Consider the following 22,903-nt stretch of genomic DNA (forward strand, 5'->3'; position numbering starts at 1 on the left):
GGCTGACAAATTTGTTTTAACCCAAGTCTCTAATCAAAAAATCCTACTGCTCTTCTACTGCAAAAGTTAAAGGGGAATTTTTCCTCCCCCCTACAATGAAACCTGAATACCAGGCCTGTTTCAAATTATAGAAAACATGAAAGTTATGATTATAGAATTTAGCTTGCAAGTGGAAGAGGACACTGCCTTCTACCTCAGTGTGAGATTCTACTGTGCAGCTACAAAAACACACAGGAAAAGGTAAAGCCAATGCCAAATCCTAATGACTTGCAGTAGCTCTGCAGTAGAGGCAGACTCTTACTCCTACAGCAATGATCCCTTGGGAGGGTAACACACCCCTCTAAGATGAGCCTGAGCACAACACCGTTCCCAGGGTTTCATCCAGTAATTTCTTCAGTTTTCCAAAGGCCTAAGATAGAATGTAACTTTCAAGAGAATCAAACCTATAAAAGCTTTAGAGCAATAGCCCAGTGGGTTTAATCTCTCTGAGAGGCAGAACATTCACTAAATGAGCTTGTAATGTGCTAATTCAGGGAATATCTTTTTTCCGAAAGGCTAGCATTACAAAATAGTGTCACTAGGCACTACCAGGAAAACAATCCAGTCCTCTCTAAAGTTCAGCAGTGCTCATGACGACATTCCTGTCCCGAGACTGCCACCAAGATGTTCTCAGACAGCCCAGGCATATGGAAATCATAGCTCCCACAGAACAGCTGTGTTTTTTGGAAGTGACTTCATATTTTTGGATGTTGTCTGCCACATGGACTCTAACATTTTCAACAGCAAATAAAGCTCTTCCTTTCATCCCCTGCCATGTTTCCTTCATGTAATAAAGGTGGTAGATATTTTTTTAACTCCACAATCACTTTTTCCCCAGCCTTTCCTTAGAGCACAGCGACTTTAGCTCTGTAAGTGCTTTGCAAGTTTCTGGCATTTCTAACAGGAATTGCACTGAGATTTTACCCAAGAATGGAAGGATTCTCCTTTCCATTGGCCTCACATCTGGGCTGATCTACTGACTCACTCCCTAACAGTCACTCTGGAAAGTAAGTTCCTTTCCCAAAACCCGTTTCATAATGGCAGTTCCACCACATGTCTGCCTGGAAAGCCATGCACATTGTTTGTTACCATCTTCAGGAGAGGTCCAGACTCTGTGGGACATGCCAAAACCCACCCTGGGCCCTGCCATGTGAACCGGCAGCTCAGAAGGCTCAGGGGTTGTTGTTGGCCAACACTTCTGCAGCCTCTGGTAGTTGAAGGGGTGTTTGACAAGTCCTGTAAGAGGGCAGTGAGAGAGGAGATGCCAGGCTGCAGCAACAGAAGGGATGAAGGGCTGGGTTCACCTTCTTTACGGGTGGAAAATAGGAAAAACTTCACTTTAGCTTGGCATTTGCCCTTCCTGAGCCACTCCCTGCAGGTACTGTCCTTGTAAGAGGAAGCAAAGCATCCTGCAGGCAATATTTGTCCCCATACACTGGGGCAGACAAGCACAGGTACAACAGCAGTCTGTGGAGTCACAGAACAGTCCCCACCACCATCAGCCAAGGCAAAACCAAATGCTCCAGTCATCCCTCCTTCCCTGCTTTGTGTGATAACCAAGTCCCTCCTCAGCCTTCCCTTCCTCAGTAAACAGGGCTCAAGCCTCACTACAAACAACTGGAGAGTTGTCCTTTCATCTGCTCATAAGCACACTTGATAAATAAACCCCAAACACAAACACACTTGATAAATAAACCCCAAACATTTCCATTTGCAGTAACAACCAGCTGCATATGCTGCTGCAGTGGAGCTGCCATTCCATCTCTCCAGGCAGCTGCTTGCCCCTGGAAAGCAGCTGGATCTCCACAGGAGCCAAACGGATGAGCACCAAAGACAGCTAATGAAGCACAGGGAGTGCTGCTCCCTACCCCTGCACTCAGCCTCTGCCCCAGCTCTTTGAGAAGCTGTGCCAGTGACTCCCAGATCCATTGGCATGTGACTTATCAATTCAGTTCCTGTAGGTGACCATATTTACTCCCTTGTGTGCCAGGAATCGACAAACGAACATCTGACTTGAGTATTTTGAAATAAACTCCAGACATATATCAGGATGTTCAGCTGCTCCAGGCTCAGCTCATTTTAACACTTCACCCAGCTCCCTCAGGCAAACTGCAAATTGCAGATTTCACAGAAGGGCTTTTGGATCGAGATGCTCAAAACAGCACCAGGTTCCTAAGGGGCTTTAGAATAAAAATATTTTCTTTTTAATTTTTAAATCCTTAAAGGCCTTATATGTACATTAAAGTACCTTTGAAAGTGGGAGGTATGTTGGTGCAAGCAAGTAAGGCACTACAGGCCTTTGTTTCAAATGGACAGACCTAAAACATCAATATTTTCCCTCAAGATCTCTACTAGCTGCCTTTGCTTTCCAGTTTCCTTACACTAAGAGCACCGCTTAAAGTCACAACTTGGTTAATAGATCCAGGTTTACATTGAAGTCCTGCATATAATGTTGGAAAGGTCCAAAAGTGATTATATATATGTAAATTTAAAAAATACACATGAAACATATTTCTATCTAGCTTAAAATTAAAGGCAGCAAGAGAGTGTCTTCTCAAAAGATAATAATTCAATAAGGTAAATAAAAGTATCTAACGAGCCCAGGTGAGGAGTCTCAGACAGGGATTTGGAAGAGCTACAGACTGTTTTGTTTTCTTGGGTAAGCCCTATCTGGCATTGAAAATTTGCATACATATATCAATATATAGAGGCTGCTGCTAGCCAGGAGGGAAAAAAACAAGGAAGTAGTCAGGAATCGGGAATAGCAGGGCGTCTTTTAGTTATTTAAGGTACTAGCTGAGCCAATGGGCACGCTTTTCCTGTTTTAAATAGACACAATAAGATAAAGGTCAGCAGGGGAATTGGTTACATTTCTCTTTCTCACGTATAGGTATGGCTGTGGAGGATGTAATCCTTCCAGAACCCTTCAAAGATACAGAATAATTTGGAGATTTTATAAGCAACACATTGGCTTCCTCAGCCCAGAGCACAGTGCATTACAGGTACCAATCCCCTGGGAAAACCAGAATAATTTGGGCTTTCTGATACTAAACAGTAAACCTAAATCCTGTTATGCAAATAAGGGATCCTTATCCCTTATTTGGAAAAATTACTTCGCATCAAAGCTAAGTGCCCTGTATGCTTATCTTGATAAAAGAAAACATCAACCTGTAGGTAAAGAATATTTTCTAATCCGCTTTTCTCTTCTTCAGTAGATAATTAAATTAGAAATCAAGCTCCAAGTGCACCAAGAGGTTTAATAAATACCAACAAAACCAATAATTGCTTTGGCAACAAGACACTCAGTGACATTCTTCCAGATCTATTAACATGCAAACTTGATAAAGACACCAGCTCAGCCACAGATCCCTCCTTCATTTTTGTGACTTTCCTTCTCAATCCTTCACAACCGATATTTTTTTCAGTGCACTAAATAATTTTAGAAACAGCTCTTTCAGACAACAAGAAATAAAAGATACCACAGTCTCACAAACATGCATGTGCCACTGGGATCAGTAGGAACCTTCAGCTTACTGGGAGTTCAGGCTGACTTGAAATTACATTCATAATGCACTTGGGTTCATTAGAAACCAATTAAGGACACTGGCTTCTGAAACTGAACCCACCACAGTCAGTTAATCAATTGCTAGTTCTAAAGTGCAAAGAAAGTTATGCTTCTTATTACAAATTACTTTTAAAGACTATTTGATTTCTTAAAGGAAGGACATTAACGGTTGAGATTTGTATGTATGTATACACACACACACAGAGGTACACATTAGCACACAGGCATGTAAATAAGAGCCCAAGAGAATTTGTCTCCTGGGGAGTTGTAGAAGGACCTTTCCAATGGGCACAGTGGGCATTCTGAGTGCTGCTTCTGTAGTCTTCAACATGAAATCTAAGACTGACAATACCCAGCAGTCTAGCTGAGGTCTCAAGTGTGCTGTCTGGTGTCCAGGTCCCCTTTTACAGTTTCTTTGTAGCCTCCAGAATCAGTACTCTAGAGAACTTCTTGTTAACTCAGCAAAAGGCAGAACCCTGCTATAAGGAGCTCAGGGAAAAGCTATTACAGAAGCCAAAGCATAAGGTGGGATGTTATTGGAATGTTCTTGAATAAGCAACTTTAAGCAATCAATTAGTTCCACTTTTGTTTTGGAAAGAGAGTAATAAAACATTACTCTTAGGGCCCAAACTGAACAAGAGATCCATTCCCTCCCTTTCTTATAAAAAGCCCTGCAGCTTGCAATATCTGCTTTAATGGCTCAGTTCTGGTCCAGGGATTTCAAAATGTATATGGCTGTCCTCCAAACCGTCCTTGAAATAAGAGTGTATTTTTGTTTAACTTAGAAAAAAATATTCTCATTGCGTGCAAATCCCTTCCCTGGCCTGCAGCAAAAATTCATCAGAGAGACCAAGAGCTGTGAAGCCTTCACTGTACAAACCACAGTGGTTGGAAAGACACCTCATTGTATCCTTCTGCTTGGCCACTGAGCTGTCACTGAAGGGCAGAAGTATAAGAATATACACAGGGATTGGTTCACAAACGATGTGCATTAGCTCAAGTTTAGTCCAGCGGAGCATCAGAACCCAGTTCAGCCTTACCCATCTCTGGATTCCTTGCTTAATCCACAACAACAGCACAAAGTCCCAAAGTCCAGCCCCTTCTGTGGCTTTTATCCCAACAAATATATTCAATGATTTCCAAATCAAATACGTAGGCCAGGGAATAAGGGGATTGGATACTGAGCTTAACTGCTGCTCTTTGGATGCACTCAAATACTAGTTTTTGGAAAGGCTGCTTCTGCAGCTCATTGTGATACTACCAAGAACCTCTGGCATGGGAACAAACAAAAGAAGTGTTGAAGACGCCAGGGCTGGCTCTGTGAGAGGGCAATTTATAGAATAATGGACCTCCAGTGATAAAGTCTCCATGCTGTGCTATTCTGCTGGCAATTATTGAGGAAGTTTGTTTAGGATTTAGGCCCAAGAGCTCCTAAGAGAGGCTTGTAAACAGCATGGAAGTTGAGCTTCCTGTTGGTGATAGGAAGATTGACAGCTCACAGCAACCTTTTGTGTTGTACAATGACAAGTGTGATTGCTGTGCAGTTCCCCTGCAATGTGATTAGATTGTAATCAGACCGTGGCTCTGCTGGATTTCTTGATGCCTTAATTGAAGGCCCCAAACCAAATGTCTTTCACCAGAAAGAAAAAACCCTGAAACTTGAATTCCTTGACACTGAGTAGGTTTAACACCCTATAGTGCCATTTCATGCTTGGGGCAAATGAACCTTCTCTCCTTATGTACTCTGGGTACAACCTATAGAAAGCATGGAAAGATCCAGTGACAAATTCTGTTTTCTATTTTAATTTAGAGAATAGGTATAAATTTCTTTTCTCAGTTCCATCGAGTTGTTGTGAAGATGAAACTCCTTTTAGAATTAAAAAGGAGTTGACAACACTTAAATGACTGTGAGTACAATCTTGGGTTTATGGAAATCTGAAGGTTGGTTACTATCACCAGTGAGACAAAGACATCATTTGGTGCATTAAGAAAAAAGTAATCACTGTAGTTTCCTTATATAATTTTATAGATGTGTTGCTCAGAGCACATTTCTAACTTTTGAGAATTAATCAGAATTAAACAGATCATCTACTTTAGTGAAGAGTAAGGTATTACAGGATGACTTCTTATAAGGATAATAAGTTTAATTGAACAGATGTGAAAAACAACAAAACAAATATTATCTGTAAAAATGACTCTGACAAAATGATATCAAACTAAATTGATTTAATCAATTAGGAAAAAGTGTCTCATGAAAAGTATAGCTAATAAGCCCATCTTGGGAGTTTTTTAATTATCCCGAAACCTGAGACACAAATTTGTATTTCACAAACACTGCCAAAATGTTCCAGCATCATATGGTAAGACTGTGTTATATAAACACAGACCATGCATGAGAAAGTTGCCTATTCATGCTTCATAAATCAAAAAAGATGATGGAAATATACCAGTATTTAAGAGATGCTATTAAAACATAGAGACTTCTTTAACCATTCTCCGCAAGAAAGAGCAAACTCAGAGATGGGAGCTGAGTTCTCTTCTTGGGCCACAATCACAATTTCCCTTCAAAAAAAAAAAACCAACACAGCTTTTTGTTTTTTCCCTTTCTGGCATTGAGGTTGTTCAGTGATCACAGAGGAGGAGGCCACTATGTGGCTGTGCATGTTCATTTACAAATAGACTTATAAACCCTATAAATGAGCTGATGTTCTAGCACATGTCCTTCCTCTGAGGGGAGCCTGGGGTGTTTCTCTACACCTCAAGGCTTTCCATTAGCAGCTGCCAGCTCTGCCAGAAGCCCCTCTCTAATCTCTCATTCCATCATCACTTCAGGACTTGTAATGTTTGATGGGACTTTAATATAAAACTTCCCAAGGCAGTTGTCAGATGGCTGTGGGTCCTGACCATGACAAAATTCACATGTTCAGGAATGTGATTTCATGCTATGTGTAACGCTGAACTGCAAGCTTTTGGTTCAGACCTCATGGTACTTAATATCTTTCATGCCAAAAATTGCTTAATAGCATCTCATGTTCAGCTGAACTGCTCCACTAGCCCAAAAGGAAAACTTTGTTTCAAGATGGATTTAAACTTTGCTGGAAAAAAAGGAAAAATATAATTAGACTACTTAATATAATTTCCACTGTTGTTCCTTCTGTCTGTGATGTGCAGGGGATGCAGAAGGGCTCTGTCGACCTCAATGAGCACACTCACCAGCAAGGCAGATCAAAAATCACCATGTGGGCTGTGTTCCACACACCCCACAAAGACTGGAAGATCAGAAACTAAATACAAATCCCCAAGCATTGTGTGTCGTCTGTACCCACAGAACAACCCTCCCACTGCCACTTTTGAGCTGGGGAGGAAGTGAAGAGTCACTTTGAAGGATGTCCTTAACACAGCTCCTGTTCAATGTTGTCCCTGTGATGAAATGACCCCTCTGCACAGAGCCCATCAAAAAGCAGCTAAAAAGAGTGGCTGAATGAGATGGAAATAGCAGCCATCCCCCACAGGTGGTGTGGCTAACAGGGCTGGAGTCTGAAGAGCAGCCCTCTAACTCGTGGGCAAAACTGGCCACTTTTTGCAAGTTATTTGGAGAGCAAGCTGTGACTGCAACTCCTCCCCCAAGCACTTCTGTGCTTCCAAATCATTCCTCAGGCCAACTGGAGGTCTGCTGCCCTGTGACCACACTGCAGCTTTCTGCAACAGAGGCTGGCTTCCCAAAACCTGATGTTCATTGAGGACATACAGCTAGGGGGACTGGCAGAGCATTTATTTCTTTCAAAGACAGATCTGCACAGATGAGAACTCTCCAAGTGCTCTGCAAAGCTGATGCCAGTCATATTTTCAGAGTTCCAGCACTTAACAAAGACTTCACTCTGGGGATAAGAGCATTGTCCAGCAGAGGAGGTGACAGAGACGTCAAATCTATCTGCCAGATGTCAGTGTCGTAACTTGTACCGAGACTTCTTTTTCTTTGTACACTTGGCCCTGCCGCCTGCGACATGCATTTCCCAGCTGGAAAGGCCTCGCACACTCCTATTACTGGGAAAAAAGAAAACTGCCCAAAGGGAGAAAGTACAAAAGGTTTGCCTTTGCTACAGGAAACTGGAACTGCCAACAGTCTTGCTGAACTGAGTGTGTCGGCAGAATTAGGGTTTAGCAAGGTATCAGCAGTGGGACAGAAATGGAGGGAAAAAATTTCCCAAGTCAGGCTATTTTCTCTCAAAACCAAGTGGAAGAGAGAAATAAAATTCAGTGATCAGAGCTCTTCACAGTCTGGAATTTCATTGCAGGAAGAACTCCAAAGTTGTTCTCATTTTCTTACCTTCCCAAATAAGGATGCAAATCTCAGCCTCAGGAGTTTATCTGTGCATAGATTTAGGTACAGAGCTTTCATACTTCTGCATATTCCATTTCAGCAAGATGAAAATCTTTCATGTTATCCTGCTCTTTCTGATTTTTTAAATACAATGCAGTTGAAAATTAAATGTGGTAATCCAATGATTACAACTTCCTGTAAAAATGAATAAGCAATAAAATTTACATTTCTGTGAAATGTTTTGGCTTAACAATATCGTAGTTTTCCAGTGGAAGACTATTCCCTTGGGAATTTCTGACTAGCTGTATGTAACTGCAGCATTTGGAATACATCTCTCATCCTAGGAAATGAAGGATTATCAGAACCACAGGAGCTCAACGAAGTGCTTGTTGTGAGTCTGAGGGATGCTCTCAGTGGTGGGCAGACCGGGTTCCTTTCTCATTCTTTGCAATTTTAAATCCTTCCTACATCTGAATACAGAGTGTTGAATTTTTGAATCGATGTGTGAATATAAACACTCAAACTGTGCAATTAGAAAACAGATAAAACTCCAGTAGATGGCGCTCAAAAATATCCCAAATTTGTGTCCCGGTTCGGCTGTCAGGACCTCGCTGCAGTGCAAAGGCCTTGGGGAGGCAGCTCTGCCAGCAGCCCTGGGCAGCCTCATCACCATCACTCAGAGATAGGGAATGCTCAGATCTGCAGGGCCTGTAACAAAGGTGGGCTCAGCAGTGGCTGGGAACACAGAAAATACACCAAAAGCAATTGGATTAAGAGGTCTGTGTCCTGTAAAAACACAGCAAAGTTTTGGACAAATGTTGGGAACCGGGGCAGTTGTGGAACATGACTTTCCAGGCATGGGAATCTCTGGCTGCCAATTCTTGTGCAGTCCTGTTGTTCAGTAACGGCCAGTTCTGGGGTCACTTTTAAATTTTGTAGCTCTAACTGGAAGGAGCCTGTTGTATTTCAAAGGCTGTTGAGTAGTAATTCTTTGACAGAAGCACAATTGGTTTTACCACCACCAGGGGACTGGTTTTTATTGACCATTCTGACCAAAGACCAGAGTGAAAGTTGATCCCATCTGATTGAGTCCTTGGTTGGTGGCCCACGGGAAATGATCTAATGGCCAGTTCCTCTGCAGTCCCCCAAAGCCACTGCCAGAAGTTCATCAGCCACTCCAGGCTGGGATGCAGCCGATGCTCCAGGGTGGCAATGCTCAGTGTGGAGCCCAGACCTCCTGGCTGTCCTCTGCTTTGTGCGGAGGAAGACAAAGCCCTTCACACAGCCAGGGAAGAGAAGCCTCCCCAGGCTGGTTGCCAACATGCTTCAGTCCTCCTCTGCAGAACTTATCTGTGCTTTAGCATTAGTGTGAGCAAAACACACATGGGCATATGGATTCTCCCTGATTTTTCTGTCCCATCCTGAGCTCCAGGCTTCATGCTTTCACTTCTGCTCACTTTACAGACCAACTGCACTTTTCTGTGTCTATGTCTGTGTCTATAGTCCCTCTAGTCCTGCATGGAGCAGCCATGGTGGGTCAGAAAAGCTACCTCAGCCCACTGATGTCAGCACACAGAGGGGCAGGAGACAAGCAAAGCGGTGACTGTGATGTGAATGCTGTGCTCAACACTGATGGTTCGTGTTTTTCACAACACTTGGAGCTGGTGGCACTTGAGGCTACCACACCTATCATGGCTCAGCCGTTGCAATGGAGGAACTTTAGGGTTTTGCCAAGGAAAGAACAGCTTGTTCTGTAAGTTTTTAGGGGTTTTCTTATAAAAACTAATGAGGTGTTGCTCCTATATGCATTTAGTTGCTCATTTTGCAAGAGCTTAAACATCAGCAATAACTTGACCATCTTTATGATCTTTCACAGGAGTTTTATTACTCACTTCAGCAGTTTTGCCTTTGGGGAAAAAAGGGAAAGGGGCGAGAGGATGCTTTGCTTGAAGCCTGCATTTCATTAAACTTCTGCTGTACTGCTTTTGCTCCAGATTAGGAAACAATTTTCTTCCAGACCCAGTCTTTAGACTTTCTTGAGAAAACTTTTTATAGAGAAATGGTTAAGAGATCAGGATGTTTCTTTACAAGTTCATTTTGCAAACCAGAGTGAAAAGTCCTTTGCTTGTATGCTAGCAGAGGTCATTCTTTGAAGCACCATCAGTTGGTAGGCAAATAATGAAATTACCTAGATAGAAGCAAAGCAGAAGCGGCAACAGAGATGGTCATCCATAACATACCCATGAATTCCAGGGAAATAAGTCTGTTCAGGGTAATCTCAGCTAATTCACGTGGAGGCCTACTTTGTCTTTTTTTACTGTGCGAAGCAGCAGCGCAGTGAGGGTGCAGGGGAGAGAACAAAGAGCAGCAGGCAGTGAGAATGTGACACCATCCCTTCCCACAGCACTCTGGGCTGCAGCTCTGCTGGCTGGATGTTATTTTAGTGGCTGTGCCTCCCTCCCATGCCGTCCCAGGGCCCGGGAGCTGCGGGCTCTGACGCCCGGTTAGCCCGAGGCTTATTCATGTTCAGGAATGGGAGGGTCAGGGCCATCGACACACACCAGCATCCTGCTGCCTATTATTTCCTGCCAGCCCTGGCGGTGCACCAAGCCCTAACATGACAGGTGGATGGAGTTCACAAGGAAATCATGTCATGGGCCAGTTTTCCAGGAAAGCTGTTAACTCTATTCACAAACCCGGGCCTTCAGATGGAAAGGGAACGTGGCTGAGAAGAGGCGGTGAAGGGCTGCTCTGCTGTTATTTATGTTTTTGCCACAGATTATTCACTGACGTCTCTTGCTGCAGCACAGAAACCTGCACAGTGCCTACGCCTTCAAGAGCAGACTGTGGCTGAATGCCTTTTAACTTAAAAAACCATGGGGACACTGCCTCTGCAAATCCCATGTGGGCATTCAATGTCACTCAGGCTGCAAAAGATGGTAAAAGAATCTCCCTTTTGCTAAGCTAAATGCTTCCTGGGAAGCAGAAAATAAATATGAGGTGAGGATCTAAGACTGATGTTAACCTGGGGACTTCAAACATTTTATAAGAATGAAACTGAGGATAAAGTCCAGGATGTATCAGAAACAAGACTTATTTTTAAAAGTCTTCATCAACAAGGCACATTTACTATCCTTCCATTACTCTATGCAGTGTCAAACATCATAATAGAGTATGTATGCTCTTCTCTTTCTTTCCTCTTTTTCTGTTTATAAAATGTAATAATTTTGCTATTAGTATAGAAAGCACAGAAGAAAGGTTAAGAGGAAAAGCAATCAATGCAAAAGAAGCAATCAATTTCAAAATTGCCATGTTTGCTACAAATGCAAATTTTAGGATGCACAGAGTCAGGACAATAGGACTCCAACTGGCTGCTCACAAGAGGAAGGATTAGGTCCTGTGTCATGTTAATAGTGACATCAACACCCTGAATAAAAGCCAAAAATTCAAGTTGGTTTTGCAGTTTAAGACCATTGTTCTTCCACATGTTTAGCCTGTAAGATTTAGTCTACACATAGATTTCTGCCAGAATTGATAGTTTTCACATCATACAGAGCAGTTCTGGATATAAAATGTACTTCAATCTATAAAAGCTCTTCAGGACTGGCAAATATTTACATTGATATAGCTAAAATGTCATACAAGCTACAGGCAACAAGGGTATTGGAAATATAAAAACAAAATTATATCTGTCAATGCGCAGATGTACTGGTAATATCTATGCAAAATGATGGCTGCCAATATTTTTCTGCTCTTATTTTGCAGCCCATTGTAAAAACAAATTAGGTGAAACCTGCTAATAATATGCACCAACTTCCACCTCAGATATCAAAGGAGCAGAAACCCTGGATTTGACTCTGGATAAGCAAAGCTGAGGCAGGAACACGGGATATTCCAGAGGGCTTGTTCCTGGCCTGACTCTTCCGGATGCTGATGAGACTCTCAGGCCTCTCTTCGTTCCACACTCTGAGCTGGTTCCTGTTCTGAGGAGCTGCAGTAACACTGTACATTTGGTGCTTGGTAACAGGAGCTCTCCCAAGTGTCCATGACAGAGAAACTTAATTCTTGACACAAGTCCATGAAATTAATCTTTCTTTCTCTCTTTCTCTCTCTTTTTTCCTTTTCTTTTTTTTTTTTAAACCTGGAAAATCATGGTATTAGAGCCAGAGTCACGTACAAAACACAACACGTGAAATGACTGGGGAATTGTAAATTGGGCGTTTTGACTTGAACAAAATCTAAGCATTGTCATACCAATCTGATTATTATTGTAAAATACTGTCCCAGGCTATAACTGTCTTTGTGTACAATAGCAATACAGGGTGTAGTTACAGACACAATTTCCTGTGCTTAGGTTTTGCAATTATTATTTAAGATCACTCTAACATTTGCCCAGAGCACCAGCGCAATTCCTCTATTAGATAATTTTCTATCCTTGTGATGGCAGTTTTGCTTGTGCAGTGCTGCCAGGGCTTTCAGGAAGGGATAGACAAGCAATTGTGACAATAAAATTTGCACCAGCTCCCACCCAGCCTCTCCCAGAACTGAAACACCATTTGTGGCATTCAAAGCCTTTTCACACCAGAAGGGAAGGTGTTTCTGAACTGGAAAGTCACTTTGATCTCCCTAGGGTTGCATCCTTCTGCTTCTCAGATTCCCATGAGAAACATCAAGCAGTAATTGTGGAGTTCCAGATGGCTTTGCATCAAAGACTTGGTGCACTGCAGCACCCAGCACCCAGGCATGAAACTCCAAATCAATCCAGATTAGGTCATGGTGCTCAAAATTTGAAGCAGAAATTTTGGTTGGCCTTTAAGGGCTGAAAAGGATGTGTTATTCCTGGGTGTGTAGAGAGAGAGAGAGGATAATAATGAAAATATGTGAAATAAATAGATTTGCAAGAAGAAAAGAGCATAGACTGTGAAACATAGGTAGGATGTAATCACTGGTCAGTCAGACTGGCCCAAAATCAATGCAAATGAATCATGGGGAGAAAAGTCAGTTCCTAAGGCCATGTGAACGCTTAGCGATGAAACCTTTGAAAACATCTTCAACAGCCTAATAATTGCCTGAACTGCTCACAACCTCTGCTTTGTTCCTGCAGGACACCAGGATCAGGTGCTGGGATTCTGCCCCATAAAATTACTGTTTTGTTCCCCTGAATGAAGGACAAACAAGCCTGACTTCGTGCACAGCCTTTCATTTGCTTCTTGGTATGAAGATGCTTGTGCATATACCTCATCCCTAAAGGACACAGATGATGCTGCTGAGCTCATCAGCCCCTCTCACCCAGAGGCCTCCCAGCCTGTCCAGTTAGGTGCTACTCAGGAGGCCATGGTGTGCCTGAAGCTTTGCTGTGCCAGGGATCACATCCAGGGTCACTGCAATGTGTCTATCTCTGCACACAGGCTGGGTAATGCCCAGGTGCCCCCAGTTAGCAAGGCAGAAGGTGGTCCAGGAACTCTGCCGTGTCCTTGCCTATGCACTGCAAAAGTCGAAGAGAACAGAGATAAAGAAAGGGAAATCATCTCTAGTAGCAGCAGAGCAATTACTCACTCTTATTTACCCTTCCTGAAAAAAGCTGCTCCAAAACCCCCATTGTCTCCATTCCACTGAGTTTGGCTTTTCATTTTTGACTTGGAGCTGAGCCTCACCTTGTACATCCACCTTCCTTTCACAGCAAGCTCAGCTGTATCACAGTGATGGCCAAAGGAGGACCCATGTGTGGGGAAGACTTCTGGAGAGGGCAGGGGGCAGCTCCTGCTCTGGGCTCAGCCTGGGAACCATGGAGCCAAGCTGCCACACACTTAGAGGAAATCACTCCATCCACCCTGCAGTTATCTCCTCAGCAGCCCCCAAAATTCCACTGACAAAAAAAGAAATGGGGAGGGGAAATAAGGAGTCAGAAAAACTATTGTGTTCCCAGGGAGGGAAAAAGATGAACAGCTCTATTTAGCTTATCCAGCTTTGCTGATGTCAATCACTTCTCTCATTTTAAACAGGAAAGACACCACTTTAGTCCACCTGTTCCATTATTTATCATGCTATGCGTTTCCCATGATTGTCACTCATGCAAAACCTGTACATCGTAAGGGGACACCCTAATATTTTTAATGACCTTAAGCAAAGTGATTGACACTAGACACCGGTGTCAGATGTTCTGGTGACGCAACATGTTCTCCTAGCAGCAGGAAAGCTTCCTGCCGTGATTAAGTGAGGGCTATGGAAGTGCTAAAATGTGTTGTCAGCTTTCCTCTGATGCAAGTGATTTTATTATAGCGTCTGGTAACCATGGAGTGTGGCAACGCAAATACTGACCCCAAACATCCCCTCCTGCACATATAGCTCACTCTATTTAAAACACAAGGTGCAGCTTGCAAATCCAGGGATAAGTTATGGATGTAACAAGCTTAAACCATGGAGCGCAGAGGAAATGGTGGCACCTAAGCCAGAATTCCTGGGTGGTTTCAGCAGAAGTATAGGGATCCAGGATGAGCTGCAGAAGGAACCCCCTGCAGCATCTCTTTGGCAGGTGGGCTCTGCAGCAGCATCACCAAAACTGTCCTGGCTGCCAGAGGATCTGAGGGCAAAGAGAAGACATAGGCCTGTCTCACCTTGGTAGTGGAAAGCAAAAATCACATCCAGCCCTTTTGAGTCAGGAGAAAGTAAGGGGGAAAATAAAAGAGAGAAAAAGTAGAAAGAGGGCTCCATGCAGCCTCTCCGCCTTCTCATACACACCAGGGTGGAAACCTGTGACTCAGTTCAGCACCACTTGTCCTTCAAGAAGGAGAAATCATGTTCTAGTTTGCTTCAATTTGGGACAAGCCTCTCAGTAATCCATTAACTGAGAAAAGTTGGAAGACCTCTACAGCACAAGAGTTACAGAACCAACACCTCAGCCACAAGCAGGGGACACCTGGCACCTGCTTTTCATGAAGATTTGTAATCCCAAAGCTCAGTCAGCAAACACTACACATAGCTTTGCTTCCACAAGTTATTATTAATAACAATGTCTCAAACTGACTGTGACAGTGAGTGTCTGCAGAATTGTCTGCTATGATTTTTCAATAACAGAGCTGTTAATCAAGCTGCAGAGGGTTGGACTATCAAACCAAAGTCCACAGGCTACACATGTTTTTGTAAGAGATCAGCAATACATGTGTTCACAGTTATTGTCACAGGGGTTGTTCTACAAAAATAGAAATATAAAGTAGTCAGAGTTGAAGATACAAGCTATCTTGATAGCAATAAAGAAATATTTTCTAAAGGTCCAGCTGCACTGGATATTATTTTAATGAAACTTATTTTTTAATTTTATGGCAAAATAATCAAAAGTGCTAAACTTGACCACTTTAATTTACAAAAAAAGTCTCATGTTTTAAGCTATGGCCATACCTTGTTATTTAGGTTAAACAACATAATTACACATTTCTACTGATTTCTATTCAATAGTGAGACAAAATCAATATTAGTTTGTTTAAAAAAGGGGAAAAGTACCACAGGTATTGGGAGGGGGAAGTTACATAAAATATAAGAATCAGCTTATTGAGAAATTTGCAATGTGTTCTTATTGCTTTTTTTTTTTTTTAAGCTGCAGTTTAAGTCCCAGATACTCTGACCATAAGCTTGTAGTCACTTCAAATGCTATGACTTCTCCCTTGGTCAAATGTCAGTGTTTTAAGGAGACTTCTGGCATTTCAAGTCAATTCAAATTATTTTCTCAGTTCCCACACATTCCCTTTCCAACACGATCAGCATGTTGGAGAACGCAGTTAGGATGGTTGCAGTTATGTGACACAGTTTTCCGTGACGGAAAAAAATGCGTTTTCCTCTGTCTTGGAAAGAATCACTACCAAGTCTGCAGTAAGAAATATATTGAGAGCACTTGCAGAGTTGTTACAAGTATTTCTTAATCCATTCCACTTTCATTTCAGTTCGTTTCTACAGTTAAATTAAAACCTGCAATCTCTCCTACTGATAAATAGCCAAGTTGACTTACAAAGGTTCTGCCTTCTGTCCAGCCTTCTCCTGGCTGCCTTTAACCGAACAAGGTTCGCTGGTTTGCCACAAGCGCTGTCTGGCTCTCCCGCCTCTTTGCTTTCTTCTTGTGCTGCCTGATCTTCCAGCACACGGTGCTGGAAGCCAGCAGAACAAGTCCTGAGGACAAGAGGACCAGCCCAAAGACAGAGATGATGGATCCATGGGAGTTGAAGATGTATGCCACGGCAGTGACCACGATGCCAGCTATCAGGATGACCACGCCGAAGGGAATGGTGCAGCGGTAGCAGGAGAGCTCTGCTCCCCCCGTGGCTGCCGTCAGCTGGCACTCACTGACCAGAGGAATGGTGGTTATCACACAGTCATTGTTGTTACTCTTCTCTGTGGGTACAGAATCAGGGTGCTTTGGGGTGCCCAGGATCTCTTTGATAGGTTCATTTGTCATCTTGATTGTCTTGACTCGGCCCGTTCTTAGGCTAGAGCAGGCTCTGCTCAGCTCGTGCTGCACTGTGGAGAGAAGAGCGTCAGTTCAACCAATAATTACCAATTATTTATAAGACAAATGGGGACACAGAAGTATCTCCTTGGGATCACAAACGACCCCACAAGGATTTATGCACAAGATCAATAGTGACACGACTGATTGTGAAGGAGCTGAATCACTTCTTATAGTAGTCAACAATACGTATATAAATCCTGGAAATAACAGAGTCACAGACCAAGACAGACACCAACATTAAAGTGTTGTAGGCCAAATCCTAAATTACATCCCAAAGTCAGTATTTCTGGACATAATTTATATTTCAATGGCATTACATTTTCTCACAAAGAGATGAATTTCACACACTGTTTTGATTTCCGTTCACACACTTTTCACAGTTTCTTTATACACCTACACACAATACATTACACAGATTTGCTCCACTGCACATCACAATAACATGGTCAAGTACCAGCCCAGCAAAAACCAGAATGAACAGTGAGCTCTTTCTCAGTGCAAGTGCTACTTAGGGAAAAAATTCCAATGGTCATGACAAGGTGTAGATGTGGGGGGAGTGGGGATGCAAACAGATTCCCGCACTTGGCTCAGCTCAACACTGGTGAACCTCCAGTTACAGCAATATCAATGCCAGACTGACAGCTTGCCATTTACACTGGCTTCATGCAAAAGCAATAGGTCTCTTGTAAATCCATGAAATTACATCCCTGTTACTGTAGGAGGTAGATTTACCATCAAATTTGCTCAGATACAGCAGGTTGTTTTCCTCCTGTTTCCTGACCATAAACACACTCTCAGTCCTGATAGCATGCACAGTTTGACTGTATCTACACAGGACGCAAATACCTTTTGGCTCTGGGACCATGGAATAATCAGAATCCACCTGCTCAGAGCAAGAGGAGCTCATCGCTCTCCACCATTCCAGAGCTCAGCCTTGCCTCTGGGCTCTGGTGATGTGGGGTGACTCTGAAGCCTGCAGTGAGCTCTGCCAACACCGAGACTGCCACAGATGTGCTGTCCTGGACCCAGCTCAGTGCACCCCAACACACGCTCCAGAGAATGGGACACTGGGAAACCACTAGAGAACCACTGGCTGTCCTGCTGTGAGCAGCTCCCAGGACTCCTCCACCACTCTGGTGTGGGCTGTGCCGCTTTTGCTCTCATGAGCGGCATGATATGCAGCTCAGAGAACAAGGAAGAGCGTTGGCAATGCAGTAATGCTTTTATCACTTTTATCACCTTCACATCTGTGACTAGGAAGTTAATTGCCAGATACTAGTATTCTCCTTTTCCTTTCCCACCACTCCACCCTTGTTGCTAAGATATATTCACTCATTGTGGAGAGCCCTTGGTTTTATATCTCAGTACCTCCTATAACTGACTGTGGGCTTCACAAGAAAGAACATTTCACTCTTTTTAAAAAAACACAAGCACAAACAGGCTAAATGCTGGATATAGTCAGAGTGTTTGTATACAAAGCCCCTTGAACCCTCAAGAGAGAAGGAAAGCCCAGATCTGGTTTGCCAAAGCTTTTGTTCTACTGCTCTGGGGAAGAGTGCTCAACTCCCTGTTGTATCTGCTGTGCCGAGCTGCCTGTAGGCTCAGCCCTGCCAGAGGAGCCTGTCCCTGCTGAGCACACACAACACACCCAAGCACATACAGTGACAGCCCAAGAGGCATCAGGCACACACTGAAACTCTGATCATCAGGAAAAACTTTTATACTGTGAGGGTAACTGACTAGTGAAGTTTTGGAGTCTAGCCTGGAGATAATCCAAAGCTATCTGCACAGTCCGGGCAGCATTGCCTAGGTGCTGAGCAATAGGGGGGTCAGACCATATGACCTCCAGAAGTTCCTTCTAACCATGACCATTCAATGATTCTGCCTGTTTCTGTGAGAGTACTCGGTATGTCCAAGGGCAGGAAAGGGATTTGTTATCAGACAAAGCAAATATCATATCTGTGCTGACACCTTAGATATCCTAAATTTTCCTAGGTTCACTAGGTATATTCATTGAATCATAATGCATGGTTAAATGCCTTTCAAATCACACAAAAGAGCCCAGGAAAGCCATGGGTTTGCTCTCGAGTGTAATCTGTTCCCATATGGATCTGAGACCAAGTTCTGCATTTTCAATAATGACTGACACAGCAGAGACGCGCACTGTGCCATTACGTTGCTGCATTACTTAGCCATAAAATGTTACAGAAGTTCAGCATAACATAAGAATGTGGTCCCCAAATGTCACCTTTTTTTGATCTTACCATTCAATTAGCGTAACATTTTATTATCGAATTTGAGGGAGAAAAAATTTAAATATTTTGCATATAAAAGGTCTATTGGCTCAAATACACTGTAATAACTATTCAAAAGTCCAAATACTCTAATAGTCACTGAAATAGGGAAACTGCCGAATAACTCGAAAAAGCCCATAATAAGCATTATTATTCTGAAAAATTTTAACCTTCAATAAAAAGTATTTACTCCTGTCTCTATAGTCCTAGTCCCTCTGCTTCAGCTACATCTTCAATGAGCATTAAATTCTCCTAGACCTCTTGTACAGAGATTTGTAAAGAAAGGAGATATACTTATCCGGTCAAATCTAACAGGAATAAAAAAAATATTCTAATCTATAATAATTAAGTCAATGGCAAAATATCTGTTGATTTCTGAGGAACACTGTTTTTTTCTGGAATAGTATGCAAGAAGGCAGACATTCATATAAAACAAATAAACAACCCTCTACTAAAATACTATTAAATTAAATAAACAACAGAACCTATTTGAAGTGTGAGCAAAGGTATCTCGCCCTAGAAAAAAGGGCACTGGATCCTCATTGCCAGCAAAGTCACTTCTGACTTAAGCCAACAGGTGATTTGGTTCAAGTTTCAGGGTAAGAAATTTAGGCAAAGATACCCAGCAACACCAGCATCCTCTCACTAATCATACCACAAGTACTATCTTAAGGAGCTGCTTTCAGTTAAAGGAAGAATGTGCTTCTGTGGCAATCTGTGGCTAACCCTGGGTAAAGGGGAGAGAAAAATTTTAGCCACTAATAAGGGTAAATTTAGATTTATCAAAAAGACATTAAATCCATCAGCATGCACACCTACCAGATACAGGAGAAATCCATGGTAAAAGAGTGCTGAAGATGTCTTGTAAGACAATTCAAGGCAGAAAGAGCTGCTCGAGTCTTTGAAGTGTCAGATATTGCTGAATGATAAACTGGAGGTGACAATATTCTAGCATGGAAGTTTCCTACAAGAAAAGTTGTTGGATATTTATCAACTTCTTAAGAATTAAAGTAATGAGTGTAAAGCTTCTGCTGTGGGCTGACTCCTGCTCCTAACCTAACCAAAGCAGGAGATGTTCACCCTTTAGCTCTTCTAGTGGCCTCGGCCTCTTTTCTTGGAAGCAGCCGCCCATTTCTGGCCCAATGTAACATTTTCCTTTGACGATGTGATGTCCCAGTAGTGAGTATCATAATCCAGTCAAGGCCCTCAGAAAGAGCCAGGCAGAAAAAGACAATGCACAAGAAATACTGTAGATAAAAATCTTATTTAACCTAATTTCTATTGCTCACTTCACCTGTGTCAATAATGATTCAGAATACATGGGAGTTTGTCTCTTCTTTGAGTCAAATTTCTTTGAGCAAATCACTCCATCAGATTTCCTAGCTCCTCAGATTCCCTAGCTGTGAACTGACAACACACCACAAAAAAAAACCTGTTAGATCTCTTCCACTATAAGAAAATCTAAGTAATATAATCCCAAAAACTCAGAATAAAAAAAGGCAGACTTACTCAGTCCAAGAACTCTCTGTAATAAACACAAGTCCACTATATTTACTGTTGTTCATTTCTGTTTCTGGATTTTTAAAAGCAAGATTAGTAACTCTGAGAGGGATAAGGCGGACTCTGCAGCAGTGCAGGGACGACTCTGCAGAAAGCAGAGCGATGGAAATTGTTATCAACTGCAGAAACAGCTGTGAAATCACCAGGCAGCTGGGTAAAACTCACGAAGCAGCAGATTTATGTTGCTAATCTTATTTGACACCCTTTCTAGAAGGGCATGATCACAGAAGATGATTTCAACATGGAACCAGGAATCCTAAGTGGGGATGAGAGTAAATTCATGAAAGTAAGTTTGCATGATGATAAACTTTAAGGCTTTTTCTGTTTTTAAGTTGTTTAGACCCTGCTAACATTTCACTAACACAAACATTTATGGGCACAAACTGCTGCTGTTCTCCAGAAGATCTCTGGAATAAGCCTGTGACATTGCTGAAGTATATTTAACTGATTATTGAAGTTAGCTAATAATAAGGAAGCCTACTTGTTTATCTCATTGATTATATTCTTTTCCACATGACCTAGCAATTAGTTTAACTTCCTGAAAAGTTTGGAGGGAAATGCAGGAAAAAAATCCTGACTTCAGATAAATAATCTAGATTTCATTAAAACAAATGCAGACCTCTGGAATGTGCTTGCAGTCAACATCTACTTGGATTACAGCAAGGTTACATTTGTTTGAAAGCTCTTCCCAATGCAGTTGTGCCCCCTAAGCCACTCTGCCAGCATCTTGCTTGAAAAAGATTAATTGCTCTGTCAGCTATTTTTTTGGATTTATCCCTGACTGCACACAGTTTAGATATCTTTATTTTAATTTAATGTCTTTATCAAAATTTCTGACAGAGCAACTTCTTAGAGACAAAACTTATTCCCTTCTCCTTCCCCCTCTCACCACAAAACTGAGAAGCAGAAACACATGAAATCTCTACATGAAGCTTCCAGCGTTTTAACTCAGAATCATTTCAATGTGGTGCTCTCTCAGGAGGCTTCCCACATATGGTGTCTCTCTGTGCAAGGGCAAAGAGCCACTACAACCCTTTCCTCTTTTTCATATTTTACTTATAACCAGTGGGACACATTTGAGTTTTCCACCTATAAGCTCTGGACCAGATTCTCTCTCTCTTACACAATATTTCAGGCACCCTTTTTTGCTTATGTAAAATCCCAATAAATCATAGCGTTCACACTTCACACTACGGCTATGCATTAAAGTGACAACGGAAAATAGCCTAAGGAGTTCCTCTGTCCTGAGAGGACAGCCTGAATTCATTCAGAATTCAACAGACTACAGTAATCCTCTACACAATCCCGCAGCTCTGCCCCAGATGAACACTCCTGGAAATACACAACCAGAATTTGTACCTAAAAGACTCCAAGACCATGCCCTGAGCTACAGAGGCAGTGAAGAACACACTGCCTCCAAACCAGCAGCCTCAGGATGCAGTACGTTTCTCTCACCAAGTTTTAAACTAAAATCATGAACAGATTTAAACTTTCTCACCTTTTTCGTTTTCCCCACATAGCTGGGCTGTAGGATGGGAACAAACCCAACCCCTCCACAAACAACTCTGTTACGTGCCAACTGCAAAACTTTCAAACGCGCCTGCTGCATGCCACACACACACCTGGGCTAAAATCCTCCGTGTCACGCCTGTCCCCGAGCACCTCTGCAAGAGAGCAGAGAGGGGAGCAGGCGGGGAAAGCCTTGTGCACGTCCAGCCCGGCAGTACCGGGGAGGCAGCGCACCGCGGGACACCCGACCTGCGCCGGGAGCGGCCCCGACTGCCGAGCCCCCCGGGGGCTGTAAGCGGGGAGAGCCCTGTGCCGGAGCGGAGCCCGAGCAGCCGCGGCCGCCCCGGGGAGCCGGGCACGGGAGCCGGAGCCCCGCGGGGACCGTAGCCGGCGGGAGCGCGGCCGCGGGGCGTGCAGCTCCGGGACTGCCAGCGAGCTGAGCCGTGCCAGTCTGTGCCACAGGCTGGGCCAGCGTGCCATAGCATGGGCTAGTGTGCCATAGCGAGCTGTGCCTAGCGAAGCCGAGCCGTGCCTTACCTCCCGACCGCCGGGCGGGACTGCGGCGGCCACCAGCCCGCAGCCAGCATAAGAGGGGATGCAGCTCTCCGCACAAGGGACTGTAAACAAAGTTCTCGGTGAGAGCGAAACAATTAAGGGACCGGAGCAAATTCAGCGGCGGGAGCTGCGGCGGGCGGGGCGGCAGCGGGACGGTCCCGCTGGGCGGGGGGGCCGGGAGGGTGTCCGGGCTGGGCCGGCCAGGGGCCGGGCCTCTCCGTCCGCCCCGCGCCGCTCACACTCCGGCACAGGGATGCGCACGGCGGGGACGGCGTGCGGGCCGGCTCCGCATCGCGCCCTGCCCGCGGCAGGTCACACACACGGGGCCGGGGGCTTGTCCCGCAGCCCCCTCCGCCATCCTCCAGCCCCCTCTGCCCTCCCGCAGCCCTTTCTTCTCTCCAGCTTCCTGTGCCCCCCTGCGCACCCAGCTCCGTGCCGGGTGTTCGGCCACATCCCGGCTGCAGCAGGGTGGTGAGGGTCAGTACCTGTCCTGAGCTCGCTGGGTGGCCGTACTGGGTCACTTGGAAGCACAGTCCCTGCTGAAATCCAGATGAACCCCTAGC

The 22,903-nt window shown here is 43.8% G+C and overlaps 1 protein-coding gene across 4 annotated transcripts; it reads right to left on the bottom strand.

The window, feature by feature from the left end:
- Positions 1–15,499: 15,499 nt before the first annotated feature.
- On the bottom strand, positions 15,500–22,539 carry TMEM100 (transmembrane protein 100). 4 transcript variants are annotated; one of them, XM_038157326.1, is made up of 3 exons: positions 22,323–22,475; positions 19,536–19,680; positions 15,500–16,425 (listed from the first exon to the last, which is right to left on the bottom strand). In XM_038157326.1, the coding sequence occupies exon 3, from the start codon at positions 16,366–16,368 to the stop codon at positions 15,964–15,966; it is 405 nt and encodes a 134-aa protein (XP_038013254.1). In that variant the 5' UTR covers positions 16,369–16,425; positions 19,536–19,680; positions 22,323–22,475; the 3' UTR covers positions 15,500–15,963. The 4 variants fall into 4 exon arrangements, with proteins under 4 accessions (XP_038013254.1, XP_038013252.1, XP_038013253.1 ...); XM_038157324.1 differs by having other exon boundaries at positions 15,500–16,430; XM_038157325.1 differs by lacking the exon at positions 22,323–22,475 and adding an exon at positions 20,226–21,740 and having other exon boundaries at positions 15,500–16,430.
- Between the last annotated feature and the right edge of the window lie 364 nt (positions 22,540–22,903).

Source organism: Motacilla alba, chromosome 18 (assembly GCF_015832195.1).
Source record: "Motacilla alba alba isolate MOTALB_02 chromosome 18, Motacilla_alba_V1.0_pri, whole genome shotgun sequence".
NCBI lineage: Eukaryota > Metazoa > Chordata > Aves > Passeriformes > Motacillidae > Motacilla > Motacilla alba.

Excerpts from the sequence above, each read along its gene's own strand:
- TMEM100 (XM_038157327.1), bottom strand. The coding sequence starts at position 16,368 with ATGACAAATGAACCTATCAAAGAGATCCTGGGCACCCCAAAGCACCCT.